Source organism: Myxocyprinus asiaticus, chromosome 3, assembly GCF_019703515.2.
Source record: "Myxocyprinus asiaticus isolate MX2 ecotype Aquarium Trade chromosome 3, UBuf_Myxa_2, whole genome shotgun sequence".
NCBI lineage: Eukaryota > Metazoa > Chordata > Actinopteri > Cypriniformes > Catostomidae > Myxocyprinus > Myxocyprinus asiaticus.
In genome coordinates, this window is record NC_059346.1 from 32,225,286 (window position 1) to 32,253,231 (window position 27,946).

Here is a 27,946-nt window from a genome sequence, read left to right on the forward strand (position 1 = left end):
GTAGTGGCAGTGCGCGCGCACGCGTGTCAGTCAGTCAGTGAGCGCTAACGGAGGCAGCAGTGGCGCATCTCACATATCCGCCGCTGGAATATAACGGCTGCTGTAGGATGTGAACAATTTTCGGCCCCGTCTCCGGCCAAAGCATCTGTTTTCCCATGACAAGCAGATGCGAGAAGAGAGAGAGAGCGCGCGAGTGAGTGGACGGTACAGAGGAGCGGAGAGATAATCGGTATTATTATGAGAAAAGAGGACGAGGTTGTCGGAGCCGTATTTGTTTTGCTCGCGGAGATGAGGCGGGGGGTAGCGAGTCGCTACAAAATCGTTGGGCTCCGGCCAAGCACTACTTGGTTTTAGCATATATATATATATATATATATATCCCGCCGCGCGTACGTTTTCATCGACAAAAATACCCTTTAGATCGTTACGGTTTGCATAACAGAAAAATAATGCAGCTGTCTCGAGGACATCTGTGAGATTTGCTGTTGCCGCTGCCATGACAGACGCAGGCTTTCCAGCTCCACCGGTCACCGAGCAGGCGGTGTGAGAGAAGCACGGCCCCAGCTGCAGCAGCACGGCCGATGTGGGCTGCCTTTACCGGGGGAGAATAAATCTGTAAATACTGTTCGGGTTATTCATCTCTAATCGTTTGCAATCTCAGGGAAAATGTCCTCTCGGTCTGCTTTACCGTCTACGAACGACCGGAGCACAGATCATGTAAGTGTCATCGTTTTCAATGAATTATTTTTATTATAACGACGCTTCGCTTCAACAGATATCCTATAAACCTTGAGGATTTCAGGTGCACGGTTATTTTTGCACCCGTGATGGAATTCAGGCCTTCATTGCCTGATGTTGTTCATGGGAGGATGGAGAGGCAGTAGACAGTGGCCCATGTAAGCGTAGCAGGTTATTTGGCAAATACGGGCCGCATCCTTGAATGTGCAAAACAGCCACGCGCAGGCCATCCGCATAGTGTAGACATCAGTGCATCATCCGCACACGGGCGCGCTCAGCGGAGCTCAGTGCACGGATTGATAGCGCACTCCCTACACAGAAAGCAATTTGGCTTCATTGGCAACATTTGCAGTTGAAAATCAACGAAACGCGATATCTCTGTGGAGTGGAAAATGCAAATTACTACCCGGCAGAGAAAGAGGTTTTAGCGTTTGCTGTGATCTGCCATCCCCATTCCCTTACAATGGTGTTTTAGCTGGATGCACGATAAACACACGCACTGTTTGGCGGAGTGGCCTACCAGTTCTGCGCCAGCTAGATGAGCTTGTCTAGACGTATTTATTGTTGCTCTAACAACCCAGTTCAATCTAAAAAGGACAACTAGGGTTTTATTTATTGACTAGTATGTAAGTGTCCTGTTAATGTAAACATGCACATCAGTAGAGATTCAATTTCTCTGCTGTCAGACTCTGCTTGATTTGACATGAAGAGTCAAAAAGAGTGATTGTTGAAACCTTTTCAATAATAATAAAAATAATTGTTAAATAAAGTAAAACTGTAACTAACTCAGGGGATGATATAGCACTAAAATAGTTTATAGCCTACACGAGAGCATATAGAGTTTGTTCATTTAAGGTTCCTACTTTTATCACTGAAATTAATATGCAGAGTTGCCAGCACACAAGTAAATTAAAGGGATATTTCACCCAAAAAGGAAAATTCTTTCATCATTTACTCCCCCTCATGTCATCCCAGATGTGTGACTTTCTTTCTTTTGCTGAACACAAACAAAGATTTTTAGGAGAATATTTCATCTCTGTACATCCACACAATGCAAGTGAATGGTAGCCAGAACTTTGAAGATCCCAAAAGCACATAACAGCAGCATAAAAGGAATCCTAAGTCTTCAGTGGTTAAATCTATATCTTCTGAAGCGATATGATAAGTGTGTGTGAGAAACAGATCAATATTTAAGTCCTAATTTATTATAAATTCTACTCCCTGCTCAGTAGGTGGAGATATGCAAAATAATGCAAATCGCCAAAACAAAAGAAGAATGTGAAAGTGGAGATTGATAGTAAAACAGGACTTAAATATTGATGTGCTTCTTACCCACACTTATCATATCGCTTCAGAAGACATGGATTTAACAACTGGAGTCATATGGATTACTTTTATGCTGCCTTTATATGCATTTGGAGATTCAAAGTTTTGCTACCTTGCATTGCATGGACCAAGAGAGCTGAGAAATTCTTCTAAAAATCTTAATTCCTGTTCTGCAGAAGAAAGTCATACATCTGGGATGGCATGAGGGTGAGTAAATGATGAGATAATTTTTATTTTTGGGTGAACTCTCCCTTAAAGTCAAAAAAGTTTTCACTCAGAATATATAAAACCAGATTTTAGAATGAAGGTTATGTTGTTGACCTTTTAGTGAGGATCTCTTCTCTGTTCTTTTGGAGAACAATCTGGTGGTTATTATTGGTAACTCTGTAGCAGTTAATGCCTCTTGTGGTGTGGGACACAGTTGGATAATGGCTGTGATACGTAATTGGCCATATATTTTTGAAAGTTGGTTTGTGGTTTTTAGAGGTGTTGAAAAAGTGAGATTGTTGTTCTGAATGCTTTAGGTAAATCACTTGGGTCCCCTGTGCTGGGACTAGACTGAGCTTGTGGTACGCCCACCCATGTGGGGCATAATGTGTATCGGTATGAGGTAGTGCACAGTGGTGTGAAGTAGGGCACAGTGTGTGTGTGTGAGGTAGAGCACATTAAGAATAGGCCAGGGCATGTTTAGTAATTTATTCAATCCATGAACTTTAATCCTGTGGTCAACATTGCAGATGGGGTCCTGGGCATGCTTTCATTTCAGCTCTTCCCTCTCGCCTCTAAGTAGGGCAGTTGGAACTGTCTGAGTGTTCTGGGCTCAGGTCAACTTTAAATTTGCTGATGTAAATGAAAAGTTTAGTTTCTGCAACGATGTAGTCAGTCAGAGTAAACCCTCCATGGCAAAGTAAGTTAATCCTGTATTATAGTGCAGAATTACTCACGCATACTAACAGTGACCTCTGTTTGCCTGCACACTCTTCTGCACGGATACAGTCATTGCACCAGCGATCAATATGATAATTCATGTGATCATCCACGTCAGTCATCATTTGTGAGGTTGTGTTTTTGTCTATGTGTTTGTTTGTGTGCCTCTGTGATGTGTTGTTTTATGATTTTACTTGACTGTGATAAACTCCTTTCTTTAAGAACGTTGGTTGAGGACAAACCCACTCTGTAACTGTGCGAACATTTGTTCTCACATTGTTCTCTTTGGAAATACACACCATAATTTAATCAATCAGAAAATACAGTAATAGTGTTGCAGTGGCCAAAGCAGGCAACACAGAGGTAAAAATAAAATACTAATTACTCATTACTTAGTTGTGAAGATGGCTCATTTGCATAAATCTGACTGTAGACTGATTTTTGTGTGTGATAAGAGGCTTAATCAGTAAATGAGGATTTAATTCAGAAATCTGGTGCAGTCAGTCAGTGCTGTAGCATTAGCCATATCCTGTTTCACTAGTCTCCCTTTATAGAAATCTCCTATTCTAAAGCTAAAATTCTTCTTTCAATTTCTACATATACGTTCTCAGATCTGAGCTAATTACTTGTCTGCCTAGAAGCACAGGCAGATGGCCTGCCTCTTTAAGTCTGGTTCTGTATGAGAGATCTTTCTTTAATGACAGTTATCTTTGCTTCACTACCAAAATGTGTTCCCTTGTTTAATGCTATCCATTTGTTACCAGTGAAACTCTTTTTAATACATTTTGCTCTCTGTCCAGCATGCATCTCTGGTGGCGAGTCGTTCAGAGAAGGGGACGAATGTGTCGAGTCGTTCACTGGGTCCAAGATGTCGTAACTCCATGGCCTCTTGCTCAGACGAGCTGCCACACATTGGAAACTATTGGCTTGTTAAAACCATTGGCAAGGGAAACTTTGCTAAAGTCAAACTAGCTCGCCACATCCTCACAGGCAAAGAGGTGAGAGAGCAAGACTGAGAGAGAGAGAGAGAGAGAGAGAGAGAGAGAGAGAGAGAGAGAGAGAGAGAGAGAGTTTAAATAGGCAAAACAACAACTTTATGATAAGATGTTGGTACAGGACAATTATTGCTGATATTCAAACCTGAGTTGTTGTATTATGCCTCACTCTCAAAAGAACAGTTGTGTGCTGTAATTCTTTGGGTATATTTTTAAACTGGTCCAACTCAAGTGTGACATTTTCCACACCCACATTTACTTTTTATAAACCAAACCTGATATATTGTGATTTTAGTGGGCAGCAGAAAGCTTTAAGAATCACTGGCAATAATACATTTGGAGATGTTTAAAGAAGCAGGTCGGCAAACAGTGTTAGAATATTAAAAGTTTAATTCTAGAATTGCAACTCCATAATAGACACATGCAACCGTCTTGGACCTGCTAGCACCACATCAGAAGAATAGAGAGGCACATTTCATATGTGCTTTTAATTGCACTACTACTGCATTGACTACTGCATTCAATACACACTATGTATGAGTGAATTTGGTTGTCACTTCTATAGATAACCAAACTCTGTGTGTACACAGAGATATAAAGCACTCAGAAGAGGAGTCACAAACATATTTAGCTATAGTGTGTACATAGCCATAGTGAAGCTAAGAACACTTAAAACTCTGAGATATATTTCTCTTCATATCTATTCATATGTAATATTATTATGCATATAAATATGATTTCTGGCAAATTTGACCATGACTATAGTTACCAAGTCCAGCCTTTTTACTGAATAGAGGCTTTCAGAGACATTAGCTGCATGTTAGTTGCTAGAAACAGGCTAGTTGAATAATACTATATAAATGTTTGCCATTGATTAGTGAATGGTTGGTGAAATCAGATGGATAAACTTTTTTCTTTACTATTTAGGATTCTAATATTGGAAGCCTAATACAGACATATTTTCATTTGCCGTAATGTAGCATCTCTTAATGAACAAATGTAAAATGACCCTATATCAGGTTTGATTAAAAACAATCTAGAGGTTTCCTGTCTACCTGGAGTAGGGGAAAATAAATATGTTTTGGAGCTCAGACTTTATCAAATCTCTAATTGTGTATTGTATATTTAGGTTGCAATAAAGATTATCGACAAAACTCAATTGAACCCAACCAGCCTACAAAAGGTAAGACCATTTTATATACATATTGGAATTCCCTGCCAAGAACTATGAGAGAGTGTAGTACTTTAAAAATGTTTAAATTAGGTGTTAAAAATTACTATTAAAAAAACAGTTATGTGGCCACTAGATAGAGTTGGTTTATGTGGTATTTTTAAGACTATTCATTTATTTTAGTTTCTTGTTTATTAATGTGTATGTTAAATAAACAACTGTGAAAACACACTGTTTTCCAGGGCAGTACTGCAACTGCCTTTAGTGCTAGAGGCCTTCAGTATTATACCTAGTTTAAAAGCATTGCAGTAATGACTGTGCTGCGTGAGTGTTTAGATTCACTGTTGAGTCTGAGCTCTCGGCTGTGCACCAGTGACTCATCTGTCTCGCAGTAGATTATCTCCAGCCTTCAGTCCTCCAACTGAAGCCCACCACTCCAAAACCACTTTATAATTCTCGTCATGTACATTCCACTGAGGTCGAACATACATCAAGTTATGAAAATGTATAAACTTCATCCTTCTGGCTTTGAACAACAGTTTTGAAATCAGGGATTTTCAATCATCTGGATGGATGTTAAATTGAATCCCAGCTCTCACTGCAGTGTTCAGCTCTTATATTTCAATGGTTCGGGTCTAAAAAACAGCTCCTTTTGTGTGCTGAATTAAATAAACGTACTTATTAAACAGCAGACATCAGAGATACTGAACAGAAATGGATTTTCATTAAAGAAGGGCTATAGAGACAGACAGATTTAGATTTTAACCAAATAAAGTCTTGAGAGGGAGACAGGTATAAGGCACATAGCAAATGTCAAGTCAAGTAATTTTTATAGTCATTCTCTCTTTTCACAACACACATAGTTTCAAAGCAGCATGAATTTTGCTGTAACAGAAAATTATGCAATTTAAATGAAACACATGATTGAAAATTATGCTTTAAAAATTATTTGTCTTTAGGCCCCTGGTGAGCAAGCCAAAGGCGATGATAAGTCATTTGTAACTCTGATAAGTGCAGTCCCTGTACTACGATGGGGCCTAAATTCTGACTGAAATTCTTCACAGATACCATTTCTCTGTAAAAATGAACAAAGTTGGCACACTATCTAGAGTGCTAAAAAAGACTATATTTTCTGTTAATATTCTAAACTATTCTATCTATATTCTAATTTTCTAAACTTTTTGGCATACTGAGTATTTGAGACAGATCTGGAAGATTATTACTGAAGCTATCTTTAGTGGTGGAAAGAATAGTTCTACCTGATCAATAATGTAATATTTGAAACAAAATAAAATATGCTGTTTGTCAGGTGAGGATTTTCAGACGCTATTTCTCTTTTATTGTGAATCATTGGTGTGTTTCTCTGTGGAGTCCGAAATATAGAGTGGTTGTAAAGGTGATGGGGATATTTGTTAATGTAAAAAAGCACACACACACACACACACACACACACACACACACTCACACACACACACACACACACAAAGCAATATCTAAGAAAGAGCTATATGCTCAAAACATCACTTAATGAAGTCCTGCTTATGGGAGCTTTTTAGGTGTGTGCATCTTTTGCTTTTTATTACTATTGATTTGTTGGTTTTGACCCTGCACCCGGATCTGTTTGCTTAAGATGTTTTATTTATTTATTTATTTATTATTTTTTATAAATGAATTGTAGATATTAAATCTGAGAGAAGCTTCAATGTGGATCCTGTTCCAGATTATTTTTTTATTGTATTATATTGTAATGCTCTGAATATATAATATATGATTATGAATATAAAATAATTCAAATGTTGGAATGATTAAATTCAAAATATAGGCTATATCAAATGTGTATTGAGAGAAAAAAGAGAGAGACAGTTCGATTTACTAATCAGTAATCTTTTGTGTATTTCCCCCCAAATATCTCCTGTGAGCATTTTCATGGACTGTAGTTTAGTTATTTATGTTAATTGTATTCCAGAGTCTTTTGACTTATTACAGTATCTCTTTAAGTCTGGCCGTGTTTTCAAAATGCATCATTTGTTTGTGTGGTTAGTGTATGTGTTGGAGAGGAGAGGTCGACAGCTGCGGTTCTCCACAGGCCCAGAATGCCCCACTGTGATTTAATCCCAGGCTTGTAACACACACACAATTAACTTTACACAAACTGTAAACCACCCTTATTGAACATAAGTCACGTTTGTCATATTGCACTCTGTTGTTATAGTAAGTTAGAATCACTGTTCAGTGGACCATTTGATAAACTAAACAAGTGTTGGTCCCATTCCTTCTTTTTTGGTTAGAATTTATAGTTGTGTAATTGTTTTGCTCAGATAGAAATCTGTATTTTTGATTGTACATATCATATTACCCCTTTGTGTTGCACATATTAGAGAACAATTTTAAGTTTGGTCCTGTGTCATGTGGTTTGATGCATGTATGTTCTTATGCATTTAATGTGTAGTGAAGGGATATTCACACACAAACACACACACACACACACACACACACACACACACACACACACACTTGTTGGTACTCCTGTCATTATGAGGACTCTCCATAGACAAAATTATTTTTATACTGTACAAACTTTGTATTCTATCCCCTAACCCTACACCAGGGGTCGGCGCAGAGGGGTAATCACTGGCACATCAGCAATGGCGAGAGAGGAGTAGACTATTTTATTTCTATAAATCCTGCTCCTGCATTCCAATCTACATCTTGATGTAATCCTTCTCATGATCATACAGCGTGTTTCATGAGCTGAATGGGAGGCTAAACAAAAAGTTAAAATGTAACGAGACATTGACCAGGAAAATAAAAAATGTCACTCCATGTAAAAAAGGTTGCCGACCCCTTTTAGTATGAGTTTAGTATGTTTTTAAGCCGTTTGAATTACAGGGACACTAGGGGTGTCCTCATAAACCATATTTATAGCATAATGCCCTCATAATTAGTGTGTAACCTAAAACAATTTCCTTGTAAACCACAAAAAAAACAACTCACTCGCACACACAAAAAATAAAATTCTGTCATTTACTTGCCATCATGTTGTTCCAAACCCATATGACTTTCTTTCTTCAAATGGAGATGTTAGGGAGAATGTTAGTCTCAGTCACCATTCACTTTCATTTAGAAATAAATAAATAAAATTGAATGGTGACTGAGGCTAACATCTTATTCTTTCTTTCTTCAATTTAGATTTATAGGGACAGTGCACATCAATAAACATTTCTGTATATGTGCCAGTTTAGCTATTACAGCTAATTTTCAAATGTAGTCCCTGGGTAGGTATTCTATTTAAAAACAGATATAAAAACGGATATAATTCTTAGAACCCAAGTGAAAATAGACATCATAAAACAATATCATACATACATACACTATATTGCCAAAAGTATTCGCTCATCTGCCTTTAGATGCATATGAACTTAAGTGACATCCCATTCTTAATCCATAGGGTTTAATATGACGTCGGCCCACCCTTTGCAGCTATAACAGCTTCAACTCTTCTGGGAAGGCTTTCCACAAAGTTTAGGAGTGTGTTTATGGGAATTTTTGACCATTCTTCCAGAAGCGCATTTGTAAGGTCAAACACTGATGTTGGACGAGAAGGCCTGGCTCGCAGTCTTCACTCTAATTCATCCCAAAGGTGCTCTATCGGGTTGAGGTCAGGACTCTGTGCAGGCCAGTCAAGTTCTTCCACACCAAACTCGCTCATCCATGTCTTTATGGACCTTGCTTTGTGCACTGGTGCGCAGTCATGTTGGAACAGGAAGGGGCCATCCTCAAACTGTTCCCACAAAGTTGGGAGCTGGAATTGTCCAAAATCTCTTGGTATGTTGAAGCATTCAGAGTTCCTTTCACTGGAACTAAGGGGCCAAGCCCAGCTCCTGAAAAACAACCCCACACCATAATCCCCCCTCCACCAAACTTCACAGTTGGCACAATGCAGTCAGACAAGTACCATTCTCCTGGCAACTGCCAAACCCAGACTCGTCCATCAGATTGCCAGATGGAGAAGCGTGATTTGTCACTCCAGAGAACGTGTCTCCACTGCTCTAGAGTCCAGTGGCGGCGTGCTTTACACCACTGCATCCGACGCTTTGCATTGCACTTGGTGATGTATGGCTTGAATGCAGCTGCTCGGCCATGGAAACCCATTCCATGAAGCTCTCTAAGCACTGTTCTTGAGCTAATCTGAAGGCCACATGAACTTTGGAGGTCTGTAGCGATTGACTCTGCAGAAAGTTGGCGACCTCTGCGCACTATGCGCCTCAGCATCCGCTGACCCCGCTCTGTCATTTTACATGGCCTACCACTTCGTGGCTGAGTTGCTGTCATTCCCAATCGCTTCCACTTTGTTATAATACCACTGACAGTTGACTGTGGAATATTTAGTAGCGAGGAAATTTCACGACTGGACTTGTTGCACAGGTGGCATCCTATTACAGTTCACAAATGTTTGTAGAAGCAGTCTGCATGCCTAGGTGCTTCATTTTATACACCTGTGGCCATAGAAGTGATTGGAACTCCTGAATTCAATTATTTGGATGGGTGAGTGAATACTTTTGGCAATATAGTGTACATACACAAAAAATGAAAATATCTTAAAAGCATATTTGATTCACAATCAATGACAATTATGAAGTATGATCACCCTGTTGATTTTCTTTTAACCATGATTTTAAAGTGCATATGAATAATCATATGAAAGCCCTTATATGATTAGGCAAAATATTTCAGGTATGACTTGCTCTCACAACAAAACTGGACTGTCCAAAAAGTCAGCAAATAAAAAGTCATATCTGTCTTGACCGTTGGATGCAGAGTAATGTGAATCAAATGTGAATCAAATGTTGGCTTGAGTGGACAACATGACACACTAAACTAAACTGTAATTCATTTCTAACTTATCTTCTACGTGACTGCACTCCTGCTCACTACAGCACCATTTACTGTGGGTATGTTAACTATGCTGCATTTCAAATCTGTCTTCTGATAGAATATTTTTGCAGTATATAATAAATGAATCACTTGGTTCAACAATATGTCTTGATTTCTGATGTCAACAAAGCTGTTTTACAACAAACATGTTTATTCTACTTCTAAACTGACAATAGCAGTTTTATGTAATGGATTTTGTGTTTTTGCAAAGGATTTGGTTAAACAAGATATTGTGCTTAGTCACTGTGAGAGAATGTGGTCAGTAAAAGCATCAGTAACCCAAAAGCAGGAAAAAATCTAATTAACATATATTAACATAACAGTCTCCTGATGAGAAAGATAGAAAGGCTGAGGAAAAGACTGTGGGGCACATAGGAAGTGATGACATTAAAGCACAGAGCATGGGTGGAGAGTATGTGTTAAAAATTTAATTAGACTGCATGTTATGTGTGATGTCAGACTGATGAAGATGTGGGTCTCTTGATCTCACGCAGAGGTGCAAAAACCATATATGCAATGTATTCAACACATAGGGGTGGCATATGAAGGGGGGCACCGGCGGCTCACTAAAAGGGCAGCTCACCCGCTCAGCAGTTATAAGGGGCGCGAAATTTGGTGCCGCATACATACTCGAAAATGGGTAGTTGTGCCCCTGATCTCACATGTACAATGGGTATTTTCACAAGTTCACATGTTCATATAATTCTAAAGAGTGATACAGGTAAACACATTTGGCTTGCTGTTCAGGGCTTGAGCTCAAAACTCCATTCAAGGACTACTTAATTAAATGAAGATGGAGATATTTAAGCAATATTACACAGAGAAGAGTGCTGTTGTACTGAATATCAGCACATTACACAATAATCAGCACAGGTAATCAGAGCTGTGCTGATATTCATTACAACAGCACAATCGCAAGGGTTAGATTACTTATTGTTCTATAAACAAGAAGGTATAGAATTCAAAACTTTATATATATTGTGTTTTACATTTTAGACACAATATGGCAAGTTGTTTTGTCTAGTTTTACTTCACTAAATGGAGTTAATTAACAGAGGTTCAGGAGGAGCATATTAATTGTAATCTGACAAATCACGGCCCGCGAGTAGGAGTATATAAGCCGCTGCTTACCTGATTCCCATGATAATTCTCCTGACATCCCTCCTCCACCCCATCTGCACATGTTATCTAGATTTGAGGATCAGAACTAACTGTTGTATAATAATAAATATTAGTGGTTAATAAATTATACATATACAGTATTTCAAGCAAAGGTGGAGTTGGGTTGGTGGAGGTATGCAGAAAGAATCCCAGGGGTTAGGTAAACAGCCACTTATTCTGTATAAACTCCATGACTGAGTTGATTTTATGTATTAAATATATACAGTATCTGTCTCTCTCTCTCTCTCTCTCTCTCTCTCTCTCTCTCTCTCTCTCTCTCTGTGTTAACATGTAAATGTGTCTTCTGAGAATAAGAAGCAGGAAAATGTGGGGTTGTAATTTTTTCAAAGCCGTTACCACAGAACACACATCTGTTAGATGTATAATGGGACAGATGCAGATTATCCCTCTGGAGCAGGTGTAGGACTCCATACTGGGGTTTCCACAGCAACACGAATGGTGTATTGGGTACTCCCCGTGGATAGAGAGAACGAAATACAGAAGAATATTGTATAATGTTTCTGTGTTTCTGTATCTGGATATTAGTGTTCCACAGGAAAGCTTCATGTTGATATTCAGTTTCATAATCCATATATTCCATCCATATGTTTTGTCCCTCTTGTTAACCACTGAATATTCAGTGTGTCTTTTCTCACAGTGGTGTGTTTCTCTCTTTTTTCTCTCTTTTTCTGTATTCTCTTGCAGCTGTTCAGAGAAGTGAGGATCATGAAGAACCTCCGTCACCCCAATATTGGTAAGATTCACTGAAATACAACAAATCATAGATGGATGGATAGATAGATAGATGCGTTTTAAACTCTGATGTTCTTATATGTTACAGTGCAACTCTTCGAGGTGATTGAAACAGAGAAATCGCTTTATCTTGTGATGGAATATGCAAGTGGAGGTGAGCTCAGTTGTCCATATTTGAGTTTGCACTTTTACTACATAGTGCTTGCAGTCAAGGCTCCAAACCAATATTTGGATGATTTCTGCAACATAATGCAACAAAAGTCATTATTCTTTGCATAATATTGTGTAACCTTTTCATGTGTGGATTTCCAGGTGAGGTGTTTGATTACCTGGTGTCTCATGGGAGAATGAAAGAGATTGAGGCTAGAGCCAAATTCAGACAGGTGAGACATTTACCTCAACACTATACTGCATACAGCACTGGGCTGAATAATCAGGATGTTTCACTGGTACACCACATTAAACCTCCAGTTCAAATTTTCAGCTCCAGTTTGAGTTTCGTGTGTACTTACTGGTTTGTGTTCTTTTTCATTTTGTTTCAGATTGTGTCAGCTGTTCATTACTGTCATCAGAAGAATATAGTTCACAGAGATCTGAAGGTATAGCTGGAATCTTTACAATGAGGAGAATATGTATAAATGTGTAATGAAGTAATTGTTTTTCTAGTAGCTGTTTGTATCACTTTGTGTCCTTTTTCTTTCTCTTTGTTTTTTCCGCCTCACACAGTTCAGATCTATACAACTTAAATCTCTGTGTCTCTCCTTCACTCTTTTTCTCTCTGTTTTTGTAGGCAGAGAATTTGCTGTTGGATGCAGATGCTAATATAAAGATAGCAGACTTTGGCTTTAGTAATGAGTTTACATTGGGGAATAAGTTGGACACGTTCTGTGGTTCCCCGCCTTACGCAGCCCCAGAGCTCTTTCAAGGCAAAAAGTATGATGGGCCAGAGGTAGACATCTGGAGTCTGGGGGTCATCCTTTACACGCTGGTCAGCGGGTCTCTGCCTTTTGATGGACAGAACCTCAAGGTTCAGTTGCTTCATTCTTAAACCCACTACTATCCTTTCCAAACCCATTAACACCCTGTCTAATGGAGTTGGGGAAGAATCAATACAGTATCATATTGCAGTGCTCTTTGGTTGTGATATTAAAACAGAAAATTAACATCAATTCTATACCTTTCATGGACATTAACATTGTTTGGTACAATGTTTAACATTGTTTGGTCATTGGTATCAATATGTGCCGTGCATTTGTGCACTCTTTCAGCATCATAAAAGGCCAATTCAGGTGTCTGTTCAGCAGTAAAGTAGCTATGCTAGATAGCTGTAGTTTCCTGCATCCTCCACAATCTAGCACTCAGAATCGACCCACAAGATGGTCAACTCTTCCGCAAATAAATTGCTTTCAGCACTACTTATTTGGGTGGAAAGAAACAGTGCATTGTCTCTAACATTTGTTAGATTGTGAAATTATCTTTTTCTCCTGTTATTTGAGATTAGAATACTGGTAAAAGTTATTAAGTACATTAACATGCACTTTAAAAATTCTATTGCAGTCAAACTAAAACAAAGCGTAATCTTTTTAAAATGTCATGTAAATGATTGTTTTTTTTTTTTTCGAATTCATATTTTTGCAAAGACTGACTAACAGTCCTACAATAGGTAATGCGATCGAAGCTCAGCTTCATCCAGCATGTATGCATGTTAATCAGATCACGACTGGCCTCGGCGTGATCCATTTGCTCAGAAAGACAGAAGTGGCGTCCTACATTTAACAATTATTCAATCAATTATTCGATTATGCATTGTATACTTGGACAGACAGATGAAAAATTTAGCTTGACTATAACTGTGCATGTTAACGTACTGACTGTAACGTGACTCTATAAATTTAAGATGCTCTATTTCCATTTACATTAAGCATGTTTGTTAACTTTTAATACTTATTCTAAATTCTAGTGACTGATCTTTGTTTACCACACTGTGCGGTGGTGCGTGCGTGTGTGTGTGTGTGTTTTCCAGGAGCTGCGTGAGCGAGTGTTGAGGGGGAAGTATCGTGTGCCCTTCTACATGTCCACAGACTGTGAGGGGATTCTGCGCAGGTTCCTTGTGCTCAATCCCAGCAAACGTTGCACTCTAGAGGTGCCCACATACACAGACACACTCTACCTTTCCAAACCCTTAACATGGTAGCAGATTACATAATATGATGCATCTGTGCTATATTATATCTCTGTAAAGTGTCTGTGCTTTTAAACAGTGGTTTTAAACTGGTTTTGCTTCAGGACTAAGATTTTATATATGACATCAGTGGTGACCTAACACCCTGTCTACAACAGACACTTTGAGTGATGCGTCGTGTCACGTCCAAAGAAAAGAAAATAGCTCCCGTTCTATTGCTAACACACTGCAGAGCTTCTCCAGCAACTTTATTATTCTGTCTGTCTGAAATAAAATGTTTTTACTTATTAAAAATCATACATGTGAATCTTTCTGCCATGAATTTTATTCATTACATATTTAAAAAATAACGACTATTGCATTAAAGCCAGCATGTGATGTTTCTGGCCTCTACTCATTTAAAAAAAAGCTTTTTTTTATTTTTATGTATTTACAGTTTTAGCAACAATTACATTAAAATAAAAATGATATAATAAGTAAATGTTTATACCAGTAGATTTCTGTTAAATAAAGAAGGACACAGGTTATTCAGCCATTTAACCATTGCTGAAGTTTACTTGAGCTCACAGCTGATTGATCCGTGCTTCCTGCACGTTAGTTAGGATGTTTAATTTGATGCTTCCAGTGTAGACAGCCTCAAGCCACGGATGTGCGCACTGGATTTTTTTGGCACCATTCTGGAGACAAACTCTAGAGACTGTTGTGTGTGAAAATCCCAGGAGATCAGCAGTTACAGAAATACTCAAACTAGCCGGTCGAAATCGAAATCACTAAGATCACATTTTTTCGCCACTCTGATGGTTGATGTAAATGGTAACTGAAGCTCCTGACCCATATCTGCATGATTTTATGCATTGCACTGCTGCCACATGATTGGCTGATTAGATAATTGCATGAATAAGTAGGTGTACAGGTGTTCCTAATAAAGTGCTCAGTGAGTGTATGTTTATCCTCGATACAAGTGAACCCATATTTAATTTATGCTGGGTCATATTTTCTTTCACCTCGCATAGATTTGTTCATGGTATTTGAGGATGAGGGCATGTTATGCAACCTGCCCATGTTGGCATCTGCCCAATTTGGTTAACTTCTACCAAATAAAAGGTGAATTTGCACCAAAATACAGTAGAGTTCATTGGATATACAGCCTTTGATGTCAAGAACAAAAGATATGGAAGTTTATCATTTATGTTTTTCTATTTTAATAAATGCCCACAATTATATAGTTAATTGCATTCTAATATTTACATTTATAACTGTTTTTCTCTGCTGTGCTGATCCTATCAGAACAGACCTGCAACCCAAGATGCTTAAAAATGTATGTGTTGAATAGCTTTAGCTTAAAAAAGTCGCTGCAAACTTTTATTGATGTACAATTCGAGCTTTGAAGTCTATGCAGTTAAATGACTGAGCTGTGAATTTTCTGTGTAATCAGTATGCTCTATTCCCTCCACAGCAAGTGATGAAGGATAAGTGGATGAATGCAGGGTATGAGAGTGATGAGCTAAAGCCTCATATTGAGCCAGCGGAGGACTACAGTGACCCCAACCGCATAGGTGAGCATGTAAACCAGCAGGAAACAAGCTAAAGTCTGAACTTTTAAGCATTTGGTGTTACAGTTTCACTGTTAGGTTACATTTCTCCATAAAAAGAAGAGACTAATTGTATCTGAAAAGATTTCTCTCTTTTCTCACTGATTTCTCTCTTTTTTGTACAGAGATTATGGTCGGGATGGGTTTTACCACAGAAGAGATTAAGGACTCTTTACTAAATCAGAAATATAATGAAGTCACGGCTACATATCTACTGTTGGGCCTGAAGACTGAGGTAACACTTGTGTACATGTGCACGCACACACACACACAGATTTTGTTACAATATTCTGCTTGAAAAACATTGTTATTAGCTGAAATAGAGCTCAACAGTGACCCCCACTTCTTCAAGTGTATTTTCCATTGATTATATCCATTGGCAGGTAGTGTAGTTCTCCACTGGGAATTCGCCAATTAATTTGTTTTTATTTATTTTTTAAAGCAATGGCCATGTGACATTGTTATTATGGTTATAGGATGGCGCTGAGTCACGAGTTAGTGGCAATATGACGTTGCCACGGGTGCGTCCAAGCCCAATTACCAACGGAACCAACAAACCCTCCCCCTCTTCATCATCTTCTTCATCATCACACAGCAAGACTCAACGCAGCGCTTCTACCTACCATCGCCAGCGACGGCACAGTGACTTCTGTACGAAACATTTAATTAAGCATGAACTCTAAACACAAACTTAGTCGAGTTAAAGTTGTTAATTATAATAATTATGCTTGTATGTTGTGCAGGTGGTCCCAGCATGCCTGTGATGCACCCTAAGCGTAGCCCGACCAGTGGTGGAGACCGTGAGTTGCGTGAGAGCCGCATGCCGCCGAGGAAGGCCAGCTGCAGCGTAATGGGCAGTCGGACCCTCCCCCCATCTAGTCCAATGGTCAGCACCGCCAACAACCCAAACAAGGCGGAGATACCTGACCGACGCAAGGAGATGACTGCCACCACTGTGAGAGAGAGGGAGATAGGGTGGAGGGTGGGGTAACAGAGGGTGGGGAATGAGAGTTTCAGAGAGGGAAAATGTTAAAATCATCTGATTTCTGTAATAGCTCTTAACTGATGAATGGTTTCAGTTTGTGGGATGTTGTCTTTTTTGGAAACATCAATTTTAAAATGTTGATTTACATGCTTGAAAAAGTAATGGAAATTTCTATGTATATAGTGAATATACATTTTTCTGGTTAGGCTCTGCTGTAGAATATTTAATCGACTAGATATTACTCATGTGTATTGTAAAACTTGCTTGCAAGGCATAGTGATCTATTTTGAGTTGTATATCTTCAATGAATAGATCGGGCCATTTCTCAAAGTGGTCTGAATAAATCAAAATGATTTGTAATCACAAATGACTTAAAAAGCTATGGAAATTCATTGGTAAACAAGAGAAGGAACCCTAGTAAGGGTGTGTGTTTTGTGTCCATATGTAGTTAATGAGATATTTTGTGGGGGGTTTATGAAATCTCATGTGTCATCTTTGTTGCAGAATAATATCCCAGGAAGTACTATGACACGCAGGAACACGTATGTATGTACAGATCGTTCTAGCACTGACCGACAATCGCTGCTGCAGAACGGCAAAGACAACAGGTGACAAAGACACGCATTCACACAGACAAACACAAATGCACACTGTGTTATACTGTATATCCCAGGTCACTGTCTATCATTCTCTCTCTGGGTTTCTGTCTCTACTCAGCTCTCTGTCTCACCGTCTCCCCCCCACCTCTCCGTCCACTCTCAGTATTGTGGGAGCAGGAGCCTCCTCCTCTTCTTCCTCAGGTGAGCGCTGTCGGCTGACACGTGGTTCCACCATCCGGAGCACCTTCCACGGTGGTCAACTCCGTGACCGTGTACCACCTACGTATGGACCTCCACCCACATCTCCCACTCTCAGCCATGACGCTGGAGCCCTGCCACCCAACGCCCGCAGCCGGGCCACTTCTAACTTGTTCAGCAAACTCACCTCCAAACTCACACGCAGGTAAGAGGAGACACACACACTCATCATACAATTACAGTGCACACATGGCAAATCACATGATAAAAAAGCTTAATTTAAATGGAAAAGGTATTTCCGATCCAGATAGAAATGATCCACTGCTTCTCTAGCAAAAGTATGACAAAAATCCAACTTAAGTGTAATCAAGGAAAAAACTGGTACGCATATCAAATGCTTTTTTATGTGAATTATCTGACTCAAAAACATGTAATTTATGCTCTCTTTTTTGATGTCACACATTCAAACAAACAGGACACAGGACATGTGATCTCAACAATTAAAAATACGGAGGAAATCTTTTAAAATCATTCTTGATCTTCTTGTCTTGAACAAGGAACCAGTCAAAACAAAACACATCACACCAAACTAGATCACTCAAAACTATATTTCTCATATTATAAACAATGTAACTGTCTATGGCAAATCTTGAAAAGGTGATGAGATATGCGTTCAGTCGACACCTTTCCTATGTATGTCGCGTTGCCACTTTACTTTTCCGGTCCATCTAAAACAAAATGATTTATTTACAAATATCCTCAGTGTGTACTGATAACTTAAGGCCAGTTTATGCTTCTGCATTGAACCTACGACATAGGCTCCGTATAGCTGCCAACGCTTTGGTTTGCATTTATAGTTCTGCGTTAGTGTGTCTGTGTCATTTTGTGAGTACACAGCCAAAATGCTATTGTATTGAGTGAAAATGCCTTGATTTCTGAAATAACTGTTCATTTCGTAATTAAAATAAAAGGCAATGCAGTGATATTCATTGATTCAAAAGTATTTATAAAATTATTGAATCATTAAAAACGTTCAAAAGTTATTAAAGTATGTATTTAGGTACATATTATTTATTATACTGTATATGTTGCCTGCAATGCAGAGAGACAATAAATTAGACATGTTGCTTCTGACTAGCTTAAATAATGACAAATAAATAATGTGGCATATTTGAATTCCCTCAAATTAATCAATAACTGCTTGCTTGACCAACATGCAATGGGTGTCATTTTAAAGCTTAAAATCTTTACTATGCATTTAGGCAAAATAACCAACTCTTAACAGGTGCTTTTTAATCTGCTGACAAACTAGAAGTGTTTTGTTTTCATAACTTATGAAATATTATTATTTACTGTACACCATACTGTCAAACATATGATCATACAGATCAGAAAGTTCTGGATTAGAATATGGCAAGTATTATTTCACTCAAATACATTATATATGGAGAGTAAAAGACCCGAGAAAACAGCACAGAGTTCATTAGATGTAACAGATGTCTTTTTGTCGTGTTTTTGCTTGTTCATATAAAACAGAATGTAAAAACAGCATATGCTCACAAAAAATGAAACAGGTCCAAACACAATGTGACACGATTACAGATCAGTGGATATAGATGCATATATAAAATAATCTTGGAGAAAATGCGTGTCTACCATAGATAAATTCTTATCATGCTGTGGGCGGTCTCTTATAAAACAGCAGACCAATAACAGCTGTTGTCGTCTGCGTCGACATGACACGCAGTTAAGGCTGAAGCATACTCTACGCAAGTACGTGAACGCAGATGAGATCACTTGGCCACCGCATTGCCAACGCGAGGCTCAGTTGACGCTGAAGTATGAATCGGCCTTAAAGCTAAGTCCACATTAATCGGGATTAGGGCTGCAACTAATGATTATTTTGATAATCGACTAATTTAATGATTATTAGAAAGATTATTCGACTCTTCGGGCGATTATTGCAACGATTAATCAGTAGCTCTTAACCGACTATTCAGCTTGTACTTTGACTTAAAAGGTTGTAATAAACGTGCTTACTAATAATAAAGAGGACAAAATCATCTTTTAAAAATACCTCTAAATGACATTCAGTGAATTAAAGAAAAAAATGACTTTTTATTAAGTTTAATTCAGTAAAATAATTCACTGCAAAAAATCATATTGTAATCAAGTGTTTTGTCCTGTTTTCCATTGAAAAATATCTAAAAATCCTTAAAACAAGATACATTTACCTGAGAAACAACATATAATATATTTAGACTTTCTTTCAGAGAATGTATCTTGAATATAAGTTTTTTTTGGATATAAGTGTATTTTTTCACTTGTTTATTCATCTGCCAGTGCAGTAAAATATTTAGAAAATATTGAAATATTTATTATTATATATTCAACATTCTCAGACAACAAATTTGTCTTCTGCAGTATAGCTCCTAAAGTAAATGTACTTAATTTTAAAGGAGTTTTAGAAATTTATATTGGAAAACAAGCCAAAACAACAACAAATTAAAAAAGTATTAAGTTGCAGTGTAGATAATGGGGCGAAGACTATCCTCTCTCACCTTTTTGCTCACATTGATCCATCTTTAACTCAAAAAACGAACTCTCTCTTCTTAATAGAGCTGCATATCGCCGATTTCCTTCACGATAAGATACACACCACAACACATATGTATTATGATTCACTTTGTGGCGAGCCATCACGTTGCCCGCCCCAGAGTGTACATCAGTTTCAATCTCTCCCCCTTAGATCGGGTCGCTTCACATGACTCATAGAAGCACCGCTGACCGCACAGAGATATGCCAGTTTCGGAGTTTATGCTTATTTACATAACCTGCTTCCTTATTATTTGAACTTTAATAAAGGATGCATTAAAGATATAACGGCGAGGTGTTTCTTTAAAGATGCTCTGACATGCAAGTTTTGCTTCAGTGAAACGGCAGCTCCGGCTCCGCTGTATTTCACAACGGGAGTGCTTCTGTATTTACTTATTTTGTATTTTTGCATTATAATTCCCTCATACTTTGCGATCTACATCACCTGAAGCTGTTTGAAAGGTTTGGAGTGCATCTGGACTGTGAGCTGTGTAATTCTGTGTAAATGAGATCAAATGACTATTCAACAACGAAATTTTTGTCGACGTTGTCGAAAACATCGACTGATCATTTCAGCCCTAATTGGGATGCATTCGAAAAACTCATATTCGTTTTCGAAACACTCCATCAAACACAATCGTCCTCGTGTTCCATCGCCGTACAGCATTTCCGAGTCAATTTCCTGTTGCATTTGAAGGAATGCTATTTGAAGATTGTATAAAGTGACATTTATCTTTAACAACGCTATCAAAGTGAATAATGGGCATAACAATGCCACTAAAACATGGGCCGCCATCTTGATTGTTTTGGGTTGAATGGATGACATGACAACAAATACATCATTGTTTTCAGATATCTCAGTTTCTCCAGTCCACACTACTACACAAAGACGGTGTTTTCAAATTTATCCACTTGGGAGAACTATTTGTAAAGCTCAGTTTTCGCTGTCAAAATTGCCATCTCAGTATGGACGGAAGGCCAAAACATAGAGAAAAAGATGCATTTTCAAACGAAAACTAAAATGTATTAGTGTGGACGTGGCCTAAGAATTGTATTCATTTATATTTAAATAACTTCTGACTGTTTAAAAGTAGCTTGTGATGGCATAAAGACACTAAATACAATTATTTATTCTGCGTCACAAATTCAAATTATTGCAAAAAAAAAAAAAAAGAAAAGATTGGCCCTCTAAGACTTGTGCCACACTTTGGGAACTTAAATATTTTAAGTGAGTGTCTAGGATAGTATCTAGGACATCACTGCATCAAAAAGTCTGGATGTCTTCTGGATGACATCCAGATTGGATGTCTTTAGAAAAAACAGTTTTTATCTGACAGAGCTGCCTTTTACTGGTAGAATGCTGTCTGTCCAATAAGACTGGGAACCCCCTGAAAAAATCTTTCAGCTTAAGAGTTTGTTTTACACTCTTCACTGCTTCAAAACCGATCCATTGCTTATTCTCGTTCCCTCTCTTTTTCAAATGTATACCTTTCCTGAACTTTCATTCTTTGTTCTTATTTCTGTGTTTCTCTTCTTTCTCCCTGTTGGTCTTGCATTTGCTCTCACTATCACTCAATCACTCTTCCTCTGTCTTTGACTTTCTTCACCTCTTTCTCTCCTCATTGTGTGTGCCTCTCTCTCCTAGGGTCAATCTTGACCCTTCTAAACGGCAAGGCTCTAATAAATCAGTGTCGGGTTGTACTCTTCCACAGGGATCCAAAACAGTTAGTAAGTTCCCCTATCTGCCTCTGTTTGCCTGTCTGTTGCCCTGTCTTGCTGCACGCCCGTCTGTCTCTGCACATGGCATGCCCGTTTGCATGCACTCTCCTTTTCAGAACAGTGTGAACCTTTGAGCTGCTAGTAAACTGGATGTAAGGGTGAGGAAAGTCTGGATGATGGTGCATGGAGGCTTTGTCCCTTGTTGGTTTGCATGGATCCTTCACTGCATCTAAGAACATATGCACAGACAACAAATATTTACTTAAAGTATTATATAGTTCATTACACAAAGCCCAAGTCAACATCAGGCCAGCTAGTTATATTGACCTGTTAGCAGATTAGATTTGTTGGGTCATCTTCAGACAGGACCGAGAGATCCAGATATGTTTATACAGTATGTCCTTTATGTTGGTTATGGCAAAGTCAGTTTTTTGTTGCATGGATCTGACCCTGCTGGAGTAAAGCAGAATATCTCAAAATGTGTGTTTCTTTGCAGGGTCACAAATGAATCTGAGGGAGTCTGCAGATCTTCGGTCACAGGGTGAGTCCTCACATGATACTACATGTTATGATCAGGGATTGTCCACTTGATAAGTTTTATAGAGATAATTTACCTAAAAATGTAAATTTGTCATCACTGACTCACTCGCCTGTATGAATTTCTTTCTTCCGTGGAACAAAAAAGAAAAATGTGGGAATGTTAGACCCCTGTGGCATGGGGGGGAGTGGTCATGTGTCTGTCTGCGGGAGAGGGAAAGCGGTAAGGCTCGTCACCTGGGCTGTAATTACTCTAACACCTGTCTCTCATTATAGTGATGGCAGAGGGAGACCTGATAAGGCTCGCCAGAGCGGCAGAGGAGAGAGAGAGAGTCGCCAGAGCATTAGTAGAGGAAAGACCTGCAACTAAAGCCAGAGATTGTTATTAAAAATGCTATTTTGAGTTGGCCACTTAGAGCCGTTTTTCTAAAGTGTGTGTGAACCTAAAGTGTGTGTGAATAAACACTCAACTGTTCGCTGTCTCGTGTCTCCCCCATTGCCTACGAACCGATCATATCACAACCCCGTTTCCAGATTAAGATGCGCTTCGGATGACATCCGGATAGACGTGGTCTAAACAGGGTCTAAAATGTTTTGTGATTGGATTGCAAAAACCACACATGAATGTGGTCAAAAACCCATGTGACCACATCACATTTGAGGTGTAAACAGTAATCTGTCCTGTATGCATCCCGGTAGCAGTGAAGCTCCACCCCTCACCTATTACGAGAGCTTCACGGAGCTTCTTCAGTGTCTGATATCAACATGCACGAGACTCCTTTAATACAGGTAATCAAATTCAAATAATGGATAATTCTGCTCGAAATGTTGCATTTGTGCTTAGATGAAATTTCAGCTGCATCTTCGAGAAACAGTGCTCCGATTTTTTTGTGACATTCTTGCGCTTTAATATCATGCAGAAATACACTGACAGAGTGATTGATGTATGTCGTCATGATTAGAGACCCTCCCCTCCAAAAGTGGTCACAGGACACGCATTTAGCGACCAGGTGTAAACAGCGATGTGTCTCGCCTGACCACATGTGATCAGATCACCCAAGCTGCATCTTAATCTTAAGGTGTAAACAGGGTCTTAGACACTGACAGCCTCAGAGCAGCATCAGCATTCTTAAAAATGTCTCTTCTTTTGTTCCATGGAAGAAAGAATATCATACAGGGTTGAAATGATCTTAGTGTGAGTACATGACAACAGAATTTTAATTTATGCTTTATGAGCTGACTTTGTTGACAGTTCGCTGTGGATAAAAGAATGTCCTTCCCCAGTAACACTTGCATTTGATATTTTTCTGACAATCATCTTTTTCAGTACTGCTGTATCTCATTCAAATACTCTCTCTCTCTCTCTCCCTCTACCAGTGGCCATTTATCTGGGGATCAGAAAGCGTCCAAGCCCTGGGGCGGGAGAGGGGGCTGGGATGTAAGTAGTCATCTCTCCCGTCCCCCCCGGGCCCCTGCAGAAGTGGTACTGGCCTTGCGTGAGGCAGCCAGGGGGTGTGGCTGCCAGGTCCGGCACGCTGGCCCGTTTCTGCTGTGTTGCAGTCATGGGGTGGCAGGGTCAATGGTCGCATTCCAAGCTGAGGTGTGCCAACTAAGTGTGGGTCCTGCAGAGGCAAATGGAGTACGCTACACACGCCTGTGGGGGGCCCCCCTCGCCTTCAGGCACATCGCATCGCAGATCTCTAAAGAGGTGGAGCTCTGAGGGGACAGGGGTGGAGACTTAACTCAGATACGCCCCCTCACTATATCAGTTGTTAAAGCGAACTGACTTTGACCTGCCCACCTATTTGTAACAAACTTAAAGCAACATCTGCTCCCTCCTCCAGTCAAGATTCAACATACACCAAAACTTCAAACACACACACACATACGCAAACACAGTCACGTTAAAGGCACGGAGCACTAATATCCCTGACATGTGTAAATCTAAAAAAAACAAGAACATCCCATCATGCGCAACATAAACAGGAGTGCTTCTTAACATGGATACACACAAATGCACACACACACTCTGAGCAGCCTCATTCACTGGATCTGGATTGAATCCAGTTTAGTATTTTTATTCTCATTCTAGTCATACAATTTTTACTTCAATAATTGATGTCATTCTTTTTTTAACCACTTTTGTATGTTTTCAAGTCTTGACATTTTAAACGGGTCATAATGTTTTATGTTTTTGTGATTATTGTGTCTTACATTTGTTATTACAGAGTCATAATCTCATTGAATCACTGAAAATGTAGAACTGTAGCTGCCAATGAACTATATGCACAAATATGAAGTTGGCAAACGTATCCTATCATCATAACTCACAGTGCCCACACAAATCTAAATCAGATTTGCTGGTGACCACAAACTTGATGAGGCTATAAGCCAACCAATCACAGACTCATCGTGGAACACACTACACTTTGTTCTTAAAATTGTCCAAGCAGGATTTTGTTCCTTAGAAAATGTGTTATTCTGATGTATAGTGCCAGTTTACGTATTACCTACCGCTGATTAGTTTATTATCCAGATATAGAAAAGAGACATTAAATGCCAAATGACTTTGCCTGACCATTTTCAAACAGGCTCTCTGATCAGTTGATATTCCTTTTTTTTTTTTTTTCTTTTTTTTTTTTGATGATGACTCCTGTTCCATGATCCCTTGCAATTAGAGTTACCTATCCCTTTATCCAATCAGAGTGGTGTTAAGGTTTCAGAGCATATGATTTAGGTTTGTATCTAAGCAATCAGTGTTAAAGACACACGTCCTGCATTGTAGATATCTGAAACGTTTTCACGCCTAGAAAAAACACCTTTCCTATTGGATATTATTCAATTGTCGAACCCATCTTAATGTAATTTTTTAACTATATTTTAAGTGTAACATTTAAGAATTAAGAAGTAATGATCAATGTGTTCAATGGAGAATCGTGGTCTTTATAACAAAAAACTAAACAAAAAAAGTTTCCCTGCACCTCCAGCAGGATATCAGCATAGTGATTGCCAACTTTGTCAGTTATTATAAATTCAACAGTTAATTCAGACAATTCAGTGCTTTTTTCCAGGGATTTAAATGATTATATTTGTATTGAAAAAAATATTTTGATCCCTTAACCAACAATCAGATACTGTACCTCAATGCACCATATATCTACAATGCAGGAGTGCCGGAAATTGTTTAGTTCTCTTACTGCTGAATAGATTCTGGGGGGCAAGTGCACCAACAGGGCTTAGAAAAGAGTGTATATGTGTTGTATGAGGCAAGTTTGCAAGCTTACTTTAAATAAGTTGGCTAATAATTCTCCTAACAATGCTATGTAACATGAACAGAGTTGCAATTTAAGAATAGACCATTCGCTTTCTGTCCAGCATTCTATCTGACATGACAATTATTCATGGACTGGTCATGTGTTATCTGGATCATGATGGCTTTTGGAGCCCTCCGCTACAAGCATGTTATTATAAACATAATGATTTTATGTGCAGGTCTGGCACCTGAATTTAAGGTATATGCTGCTTTTTATTATTTTTTATGGGCAGAATAAGGTTTAATGAGCTCACCTGTTCCTTCTTTAAAATAATGCACTTTGCTTGCTTTTTAAAACTAGTTTTGGTCATTTGTTGTGCAATTGTGTTAATTGTCAATTTGCCAAGCATAAAACTTACAAGTAAATTTACAATTTAATGGATCAAAAATTTAATTATTAGTGGTGGTAATGGTGCAATAGCAATAGGTTACTGTTACTGTTTTGTCTACAAGTCTGTTTTCTGTTTAAAGCCATGCTTTGGCCCTGTTGGTGCTGCCAGCCCATGACCAGTAAGATACTGCAGAATTACACAGATTTCCGGTCAGGAAGCGTACAGCAATGCATTAAGGTGTACAGGATTGTTCTTGCTAGTTCAGTGATTTTCTATGTTGCACTCAGCAATGTTTTGTTGGTGTGTGAGAGACCCTTTGATTGGCTGAGGTGGTCACTGTGCTGTCATGTGTGAAGTATTTCATAGATACTGAAAGATTACTTGTTGACATTCTCCATGCTCATAATGGCATTTCTCTCTGTTCTCGAGAGGGTTTTAAATTGGGTCGAGGTTCTAGTTTATGGTGTGGACAACAAGGTTGGTTCTTGCTTTTGATGGTTTAGACTGCAGCAAGTATGTCGAAGGCTGACCAAGAGTCACAATTAGTTTTAGAGTTGACTGACTCCAACTTGTTTCACGGTGGCGCTTCCCTTCAGCCCTCCATCCCTGCACTTCCGCCATCTCTTCATGCATCCTCTCACTGATCCACTTTTTTGTTGTCTCGTTCAGTTTATTCTCTTCCTTTGTGCTACACGTTCAGAAAGACACCCAGTTCCTTCTCGTTTGATTGCTGCAAATATTTGTCATTGTTCTATCTGCTCTGTGATTGGACTCCTGTTGTGGAGACACTTCTTGTTTCAAACTGAACAGAGTGCAGGTCCTGGACCAGTCTGACTCTGTCTGGTTTGGACTGCTGAGATTTGTATCTGTTAGATGTCCATTACGACCTCTGTGCACTCATGTTGACTTGAATCAGCTGCATCCTACGGCTCTGTGGGTAGCACCCATGTTTGGCCACCGGAGGGCGCCAATGTCTTAAATGTGAACACTTCGATTTGTGTATATTTGCACAGGTACTTAATTTATTTTCTAGAGTAATTATCTTGGGAGAAAAAAAAATACATGGTTTATATCAGTCAGACTCTGGCTGTATATAAGATAATGATACTGATGATAATATTGTGAGTATAGTATATACAGTATCTTAGAACTCCAGGTTAACTCATATCTAGAGCAGAGACCCTCTGCTAGCTCTCCAGATATTTCTATGTGTGCTGAACTGAAACACTAACCTGCAATCCTGCATGATATGGAGAAAGCGAGAGAGAAGATTCATGCAAATAACAGAAAGAGCGAAAGAATAAAAGGGGGAGAGAGTGTGTGTTTGCTGGTTTGCGGATGAGTGTGCATGAATGTGCAAGAGCATTAGCCCTAGTCTACTATTCTGTTTTCCTGGCACCATCTCTCTCTTCCTCTCTCTCTCTCTCTCCTGGGAGAAAATATTTGTGTGGGCAGACCTTTGCCTTGGCAGCCATACTTGACCTGGAGTGAAAGTGTGTTGGTATGAATGAGCTTTTTATTTGTCATTAAGGCATTAAAAAGAGTATTATATCATCAAGTGAGGGAATTTTGAGTCTGTGTGGTGTGTGTGTGTCCTGTCTGAATGGTAAGCTCCCTCCAGTGCTGTGCTTTCTGTGACGTAAACTCTCAGCTATGACACTGGATTTCTCATGATGCATTTAGCTAATATGCAATATGATAGAGAGAAGTTAGGTGTACAAACTGTGTATATGAGAGAGAGAGACAGAGAGATTAAATTCTTGATGCTGCAGAAAGTGATTTTTTTTTCTTTCTTTTTTTTTTCTCAGAGTTCTTTGCACCTCTGGCCAAATATTAAAATGGAAACAAAAGATCTTGAGAGGAATAAAGTTTACTGATGTTGGCATCT

The 27,946-nt window shown here is 38.9% G+C and overlaps 1 protein-coding gene across 4 annotated transcripts; it reads left to right on the forward strand.

Annotated features, from left to right (window-relative positions):
- The first annotated feature begins 50 nt into the window (after nucleotides 1-50).
- Nucleotides 51-27,943, forward strand: LOC127417803 (MAP/microtubule affinity-regulating kinase 4-like). Of its 4 annotated transcripts, none has more exons than XM_051658071.1 (18): nucleotides 51-717; nucleotides 3,792-3,989; nucleotides 5,116-5,169; nucleotides 11,959-12,007; nucleotides 12,095-12,160; nucleotides 12,319-12,389; nucleotides 12,549-12,605; nucleotides 12,797-13,033; nucleotides 14,030-14,149; nucleotides 15,645-15,744; nucleotides 15,906-16,015; nucleotides 16,257-16,431; nucleotides 16,524-16,735; nucleotides 17,270-17,373; nucleotides 17,483-17,767; nucleotides 21,803-21,889; nucleotides 22,373-22,417; nucleotides 23,791-27,943. In XM_051658071.1, the coding sequence occupies exons 1-18, from the start codon at nucleotides 667-669 to the stop codon at nucleotides 24,131-24,133; spliced, it is 2,364 nt and encodes a 787-aa protein (XP_051514031.1). In that variant the 5' UTR covers nucleotides 51-666; the 3' UTR covers nucleotides 24,134-27,943. The 4 variants fall into 4 exon arrangements, with proteins under 4 accessions (XP_051514031.1, XP_051514021.1, XP_051514028.1 ...); XM_051658061.1 differs by having other exon boundaries at nucleotides 21,803-21,885; nucleotides 23,791-23,988; XM_051658068.1 differs by having other exon boundaries at nucleotides 21,870-21,885; nucleotides 23,791-23,923.
- Nucleotides 27,944-27,946: the final 3 nt, after the last annotated feature.

What these genes read in the sequence shown, in the direction of transcription:
- LOC127417803 (XM_051658071.1), top strand. Translation starts at nt 667, where the DNA reads ATGTCCTCTCGGTCTGCTTTACCGTCTACGAACGACCGGAGCACAGAT. An exon ending in ACGACCGGAGCACAGATCAT is followed by an intron (nt 718 to 3,791) that starts GTAAGTGTCATC and finishes CTCTCTGTCCAG; the next exon opens with CATGCATCTCTGGTGGCGAG. An exon ending in CCTCCGTCACCCCAATATTG is followed by an intron (nt 12,008 to 12,094) that starts GTAAGATTCACT and finishes TATATGTTACAG; the next exon opens with TGCAACTCTTCGAGGTGATT.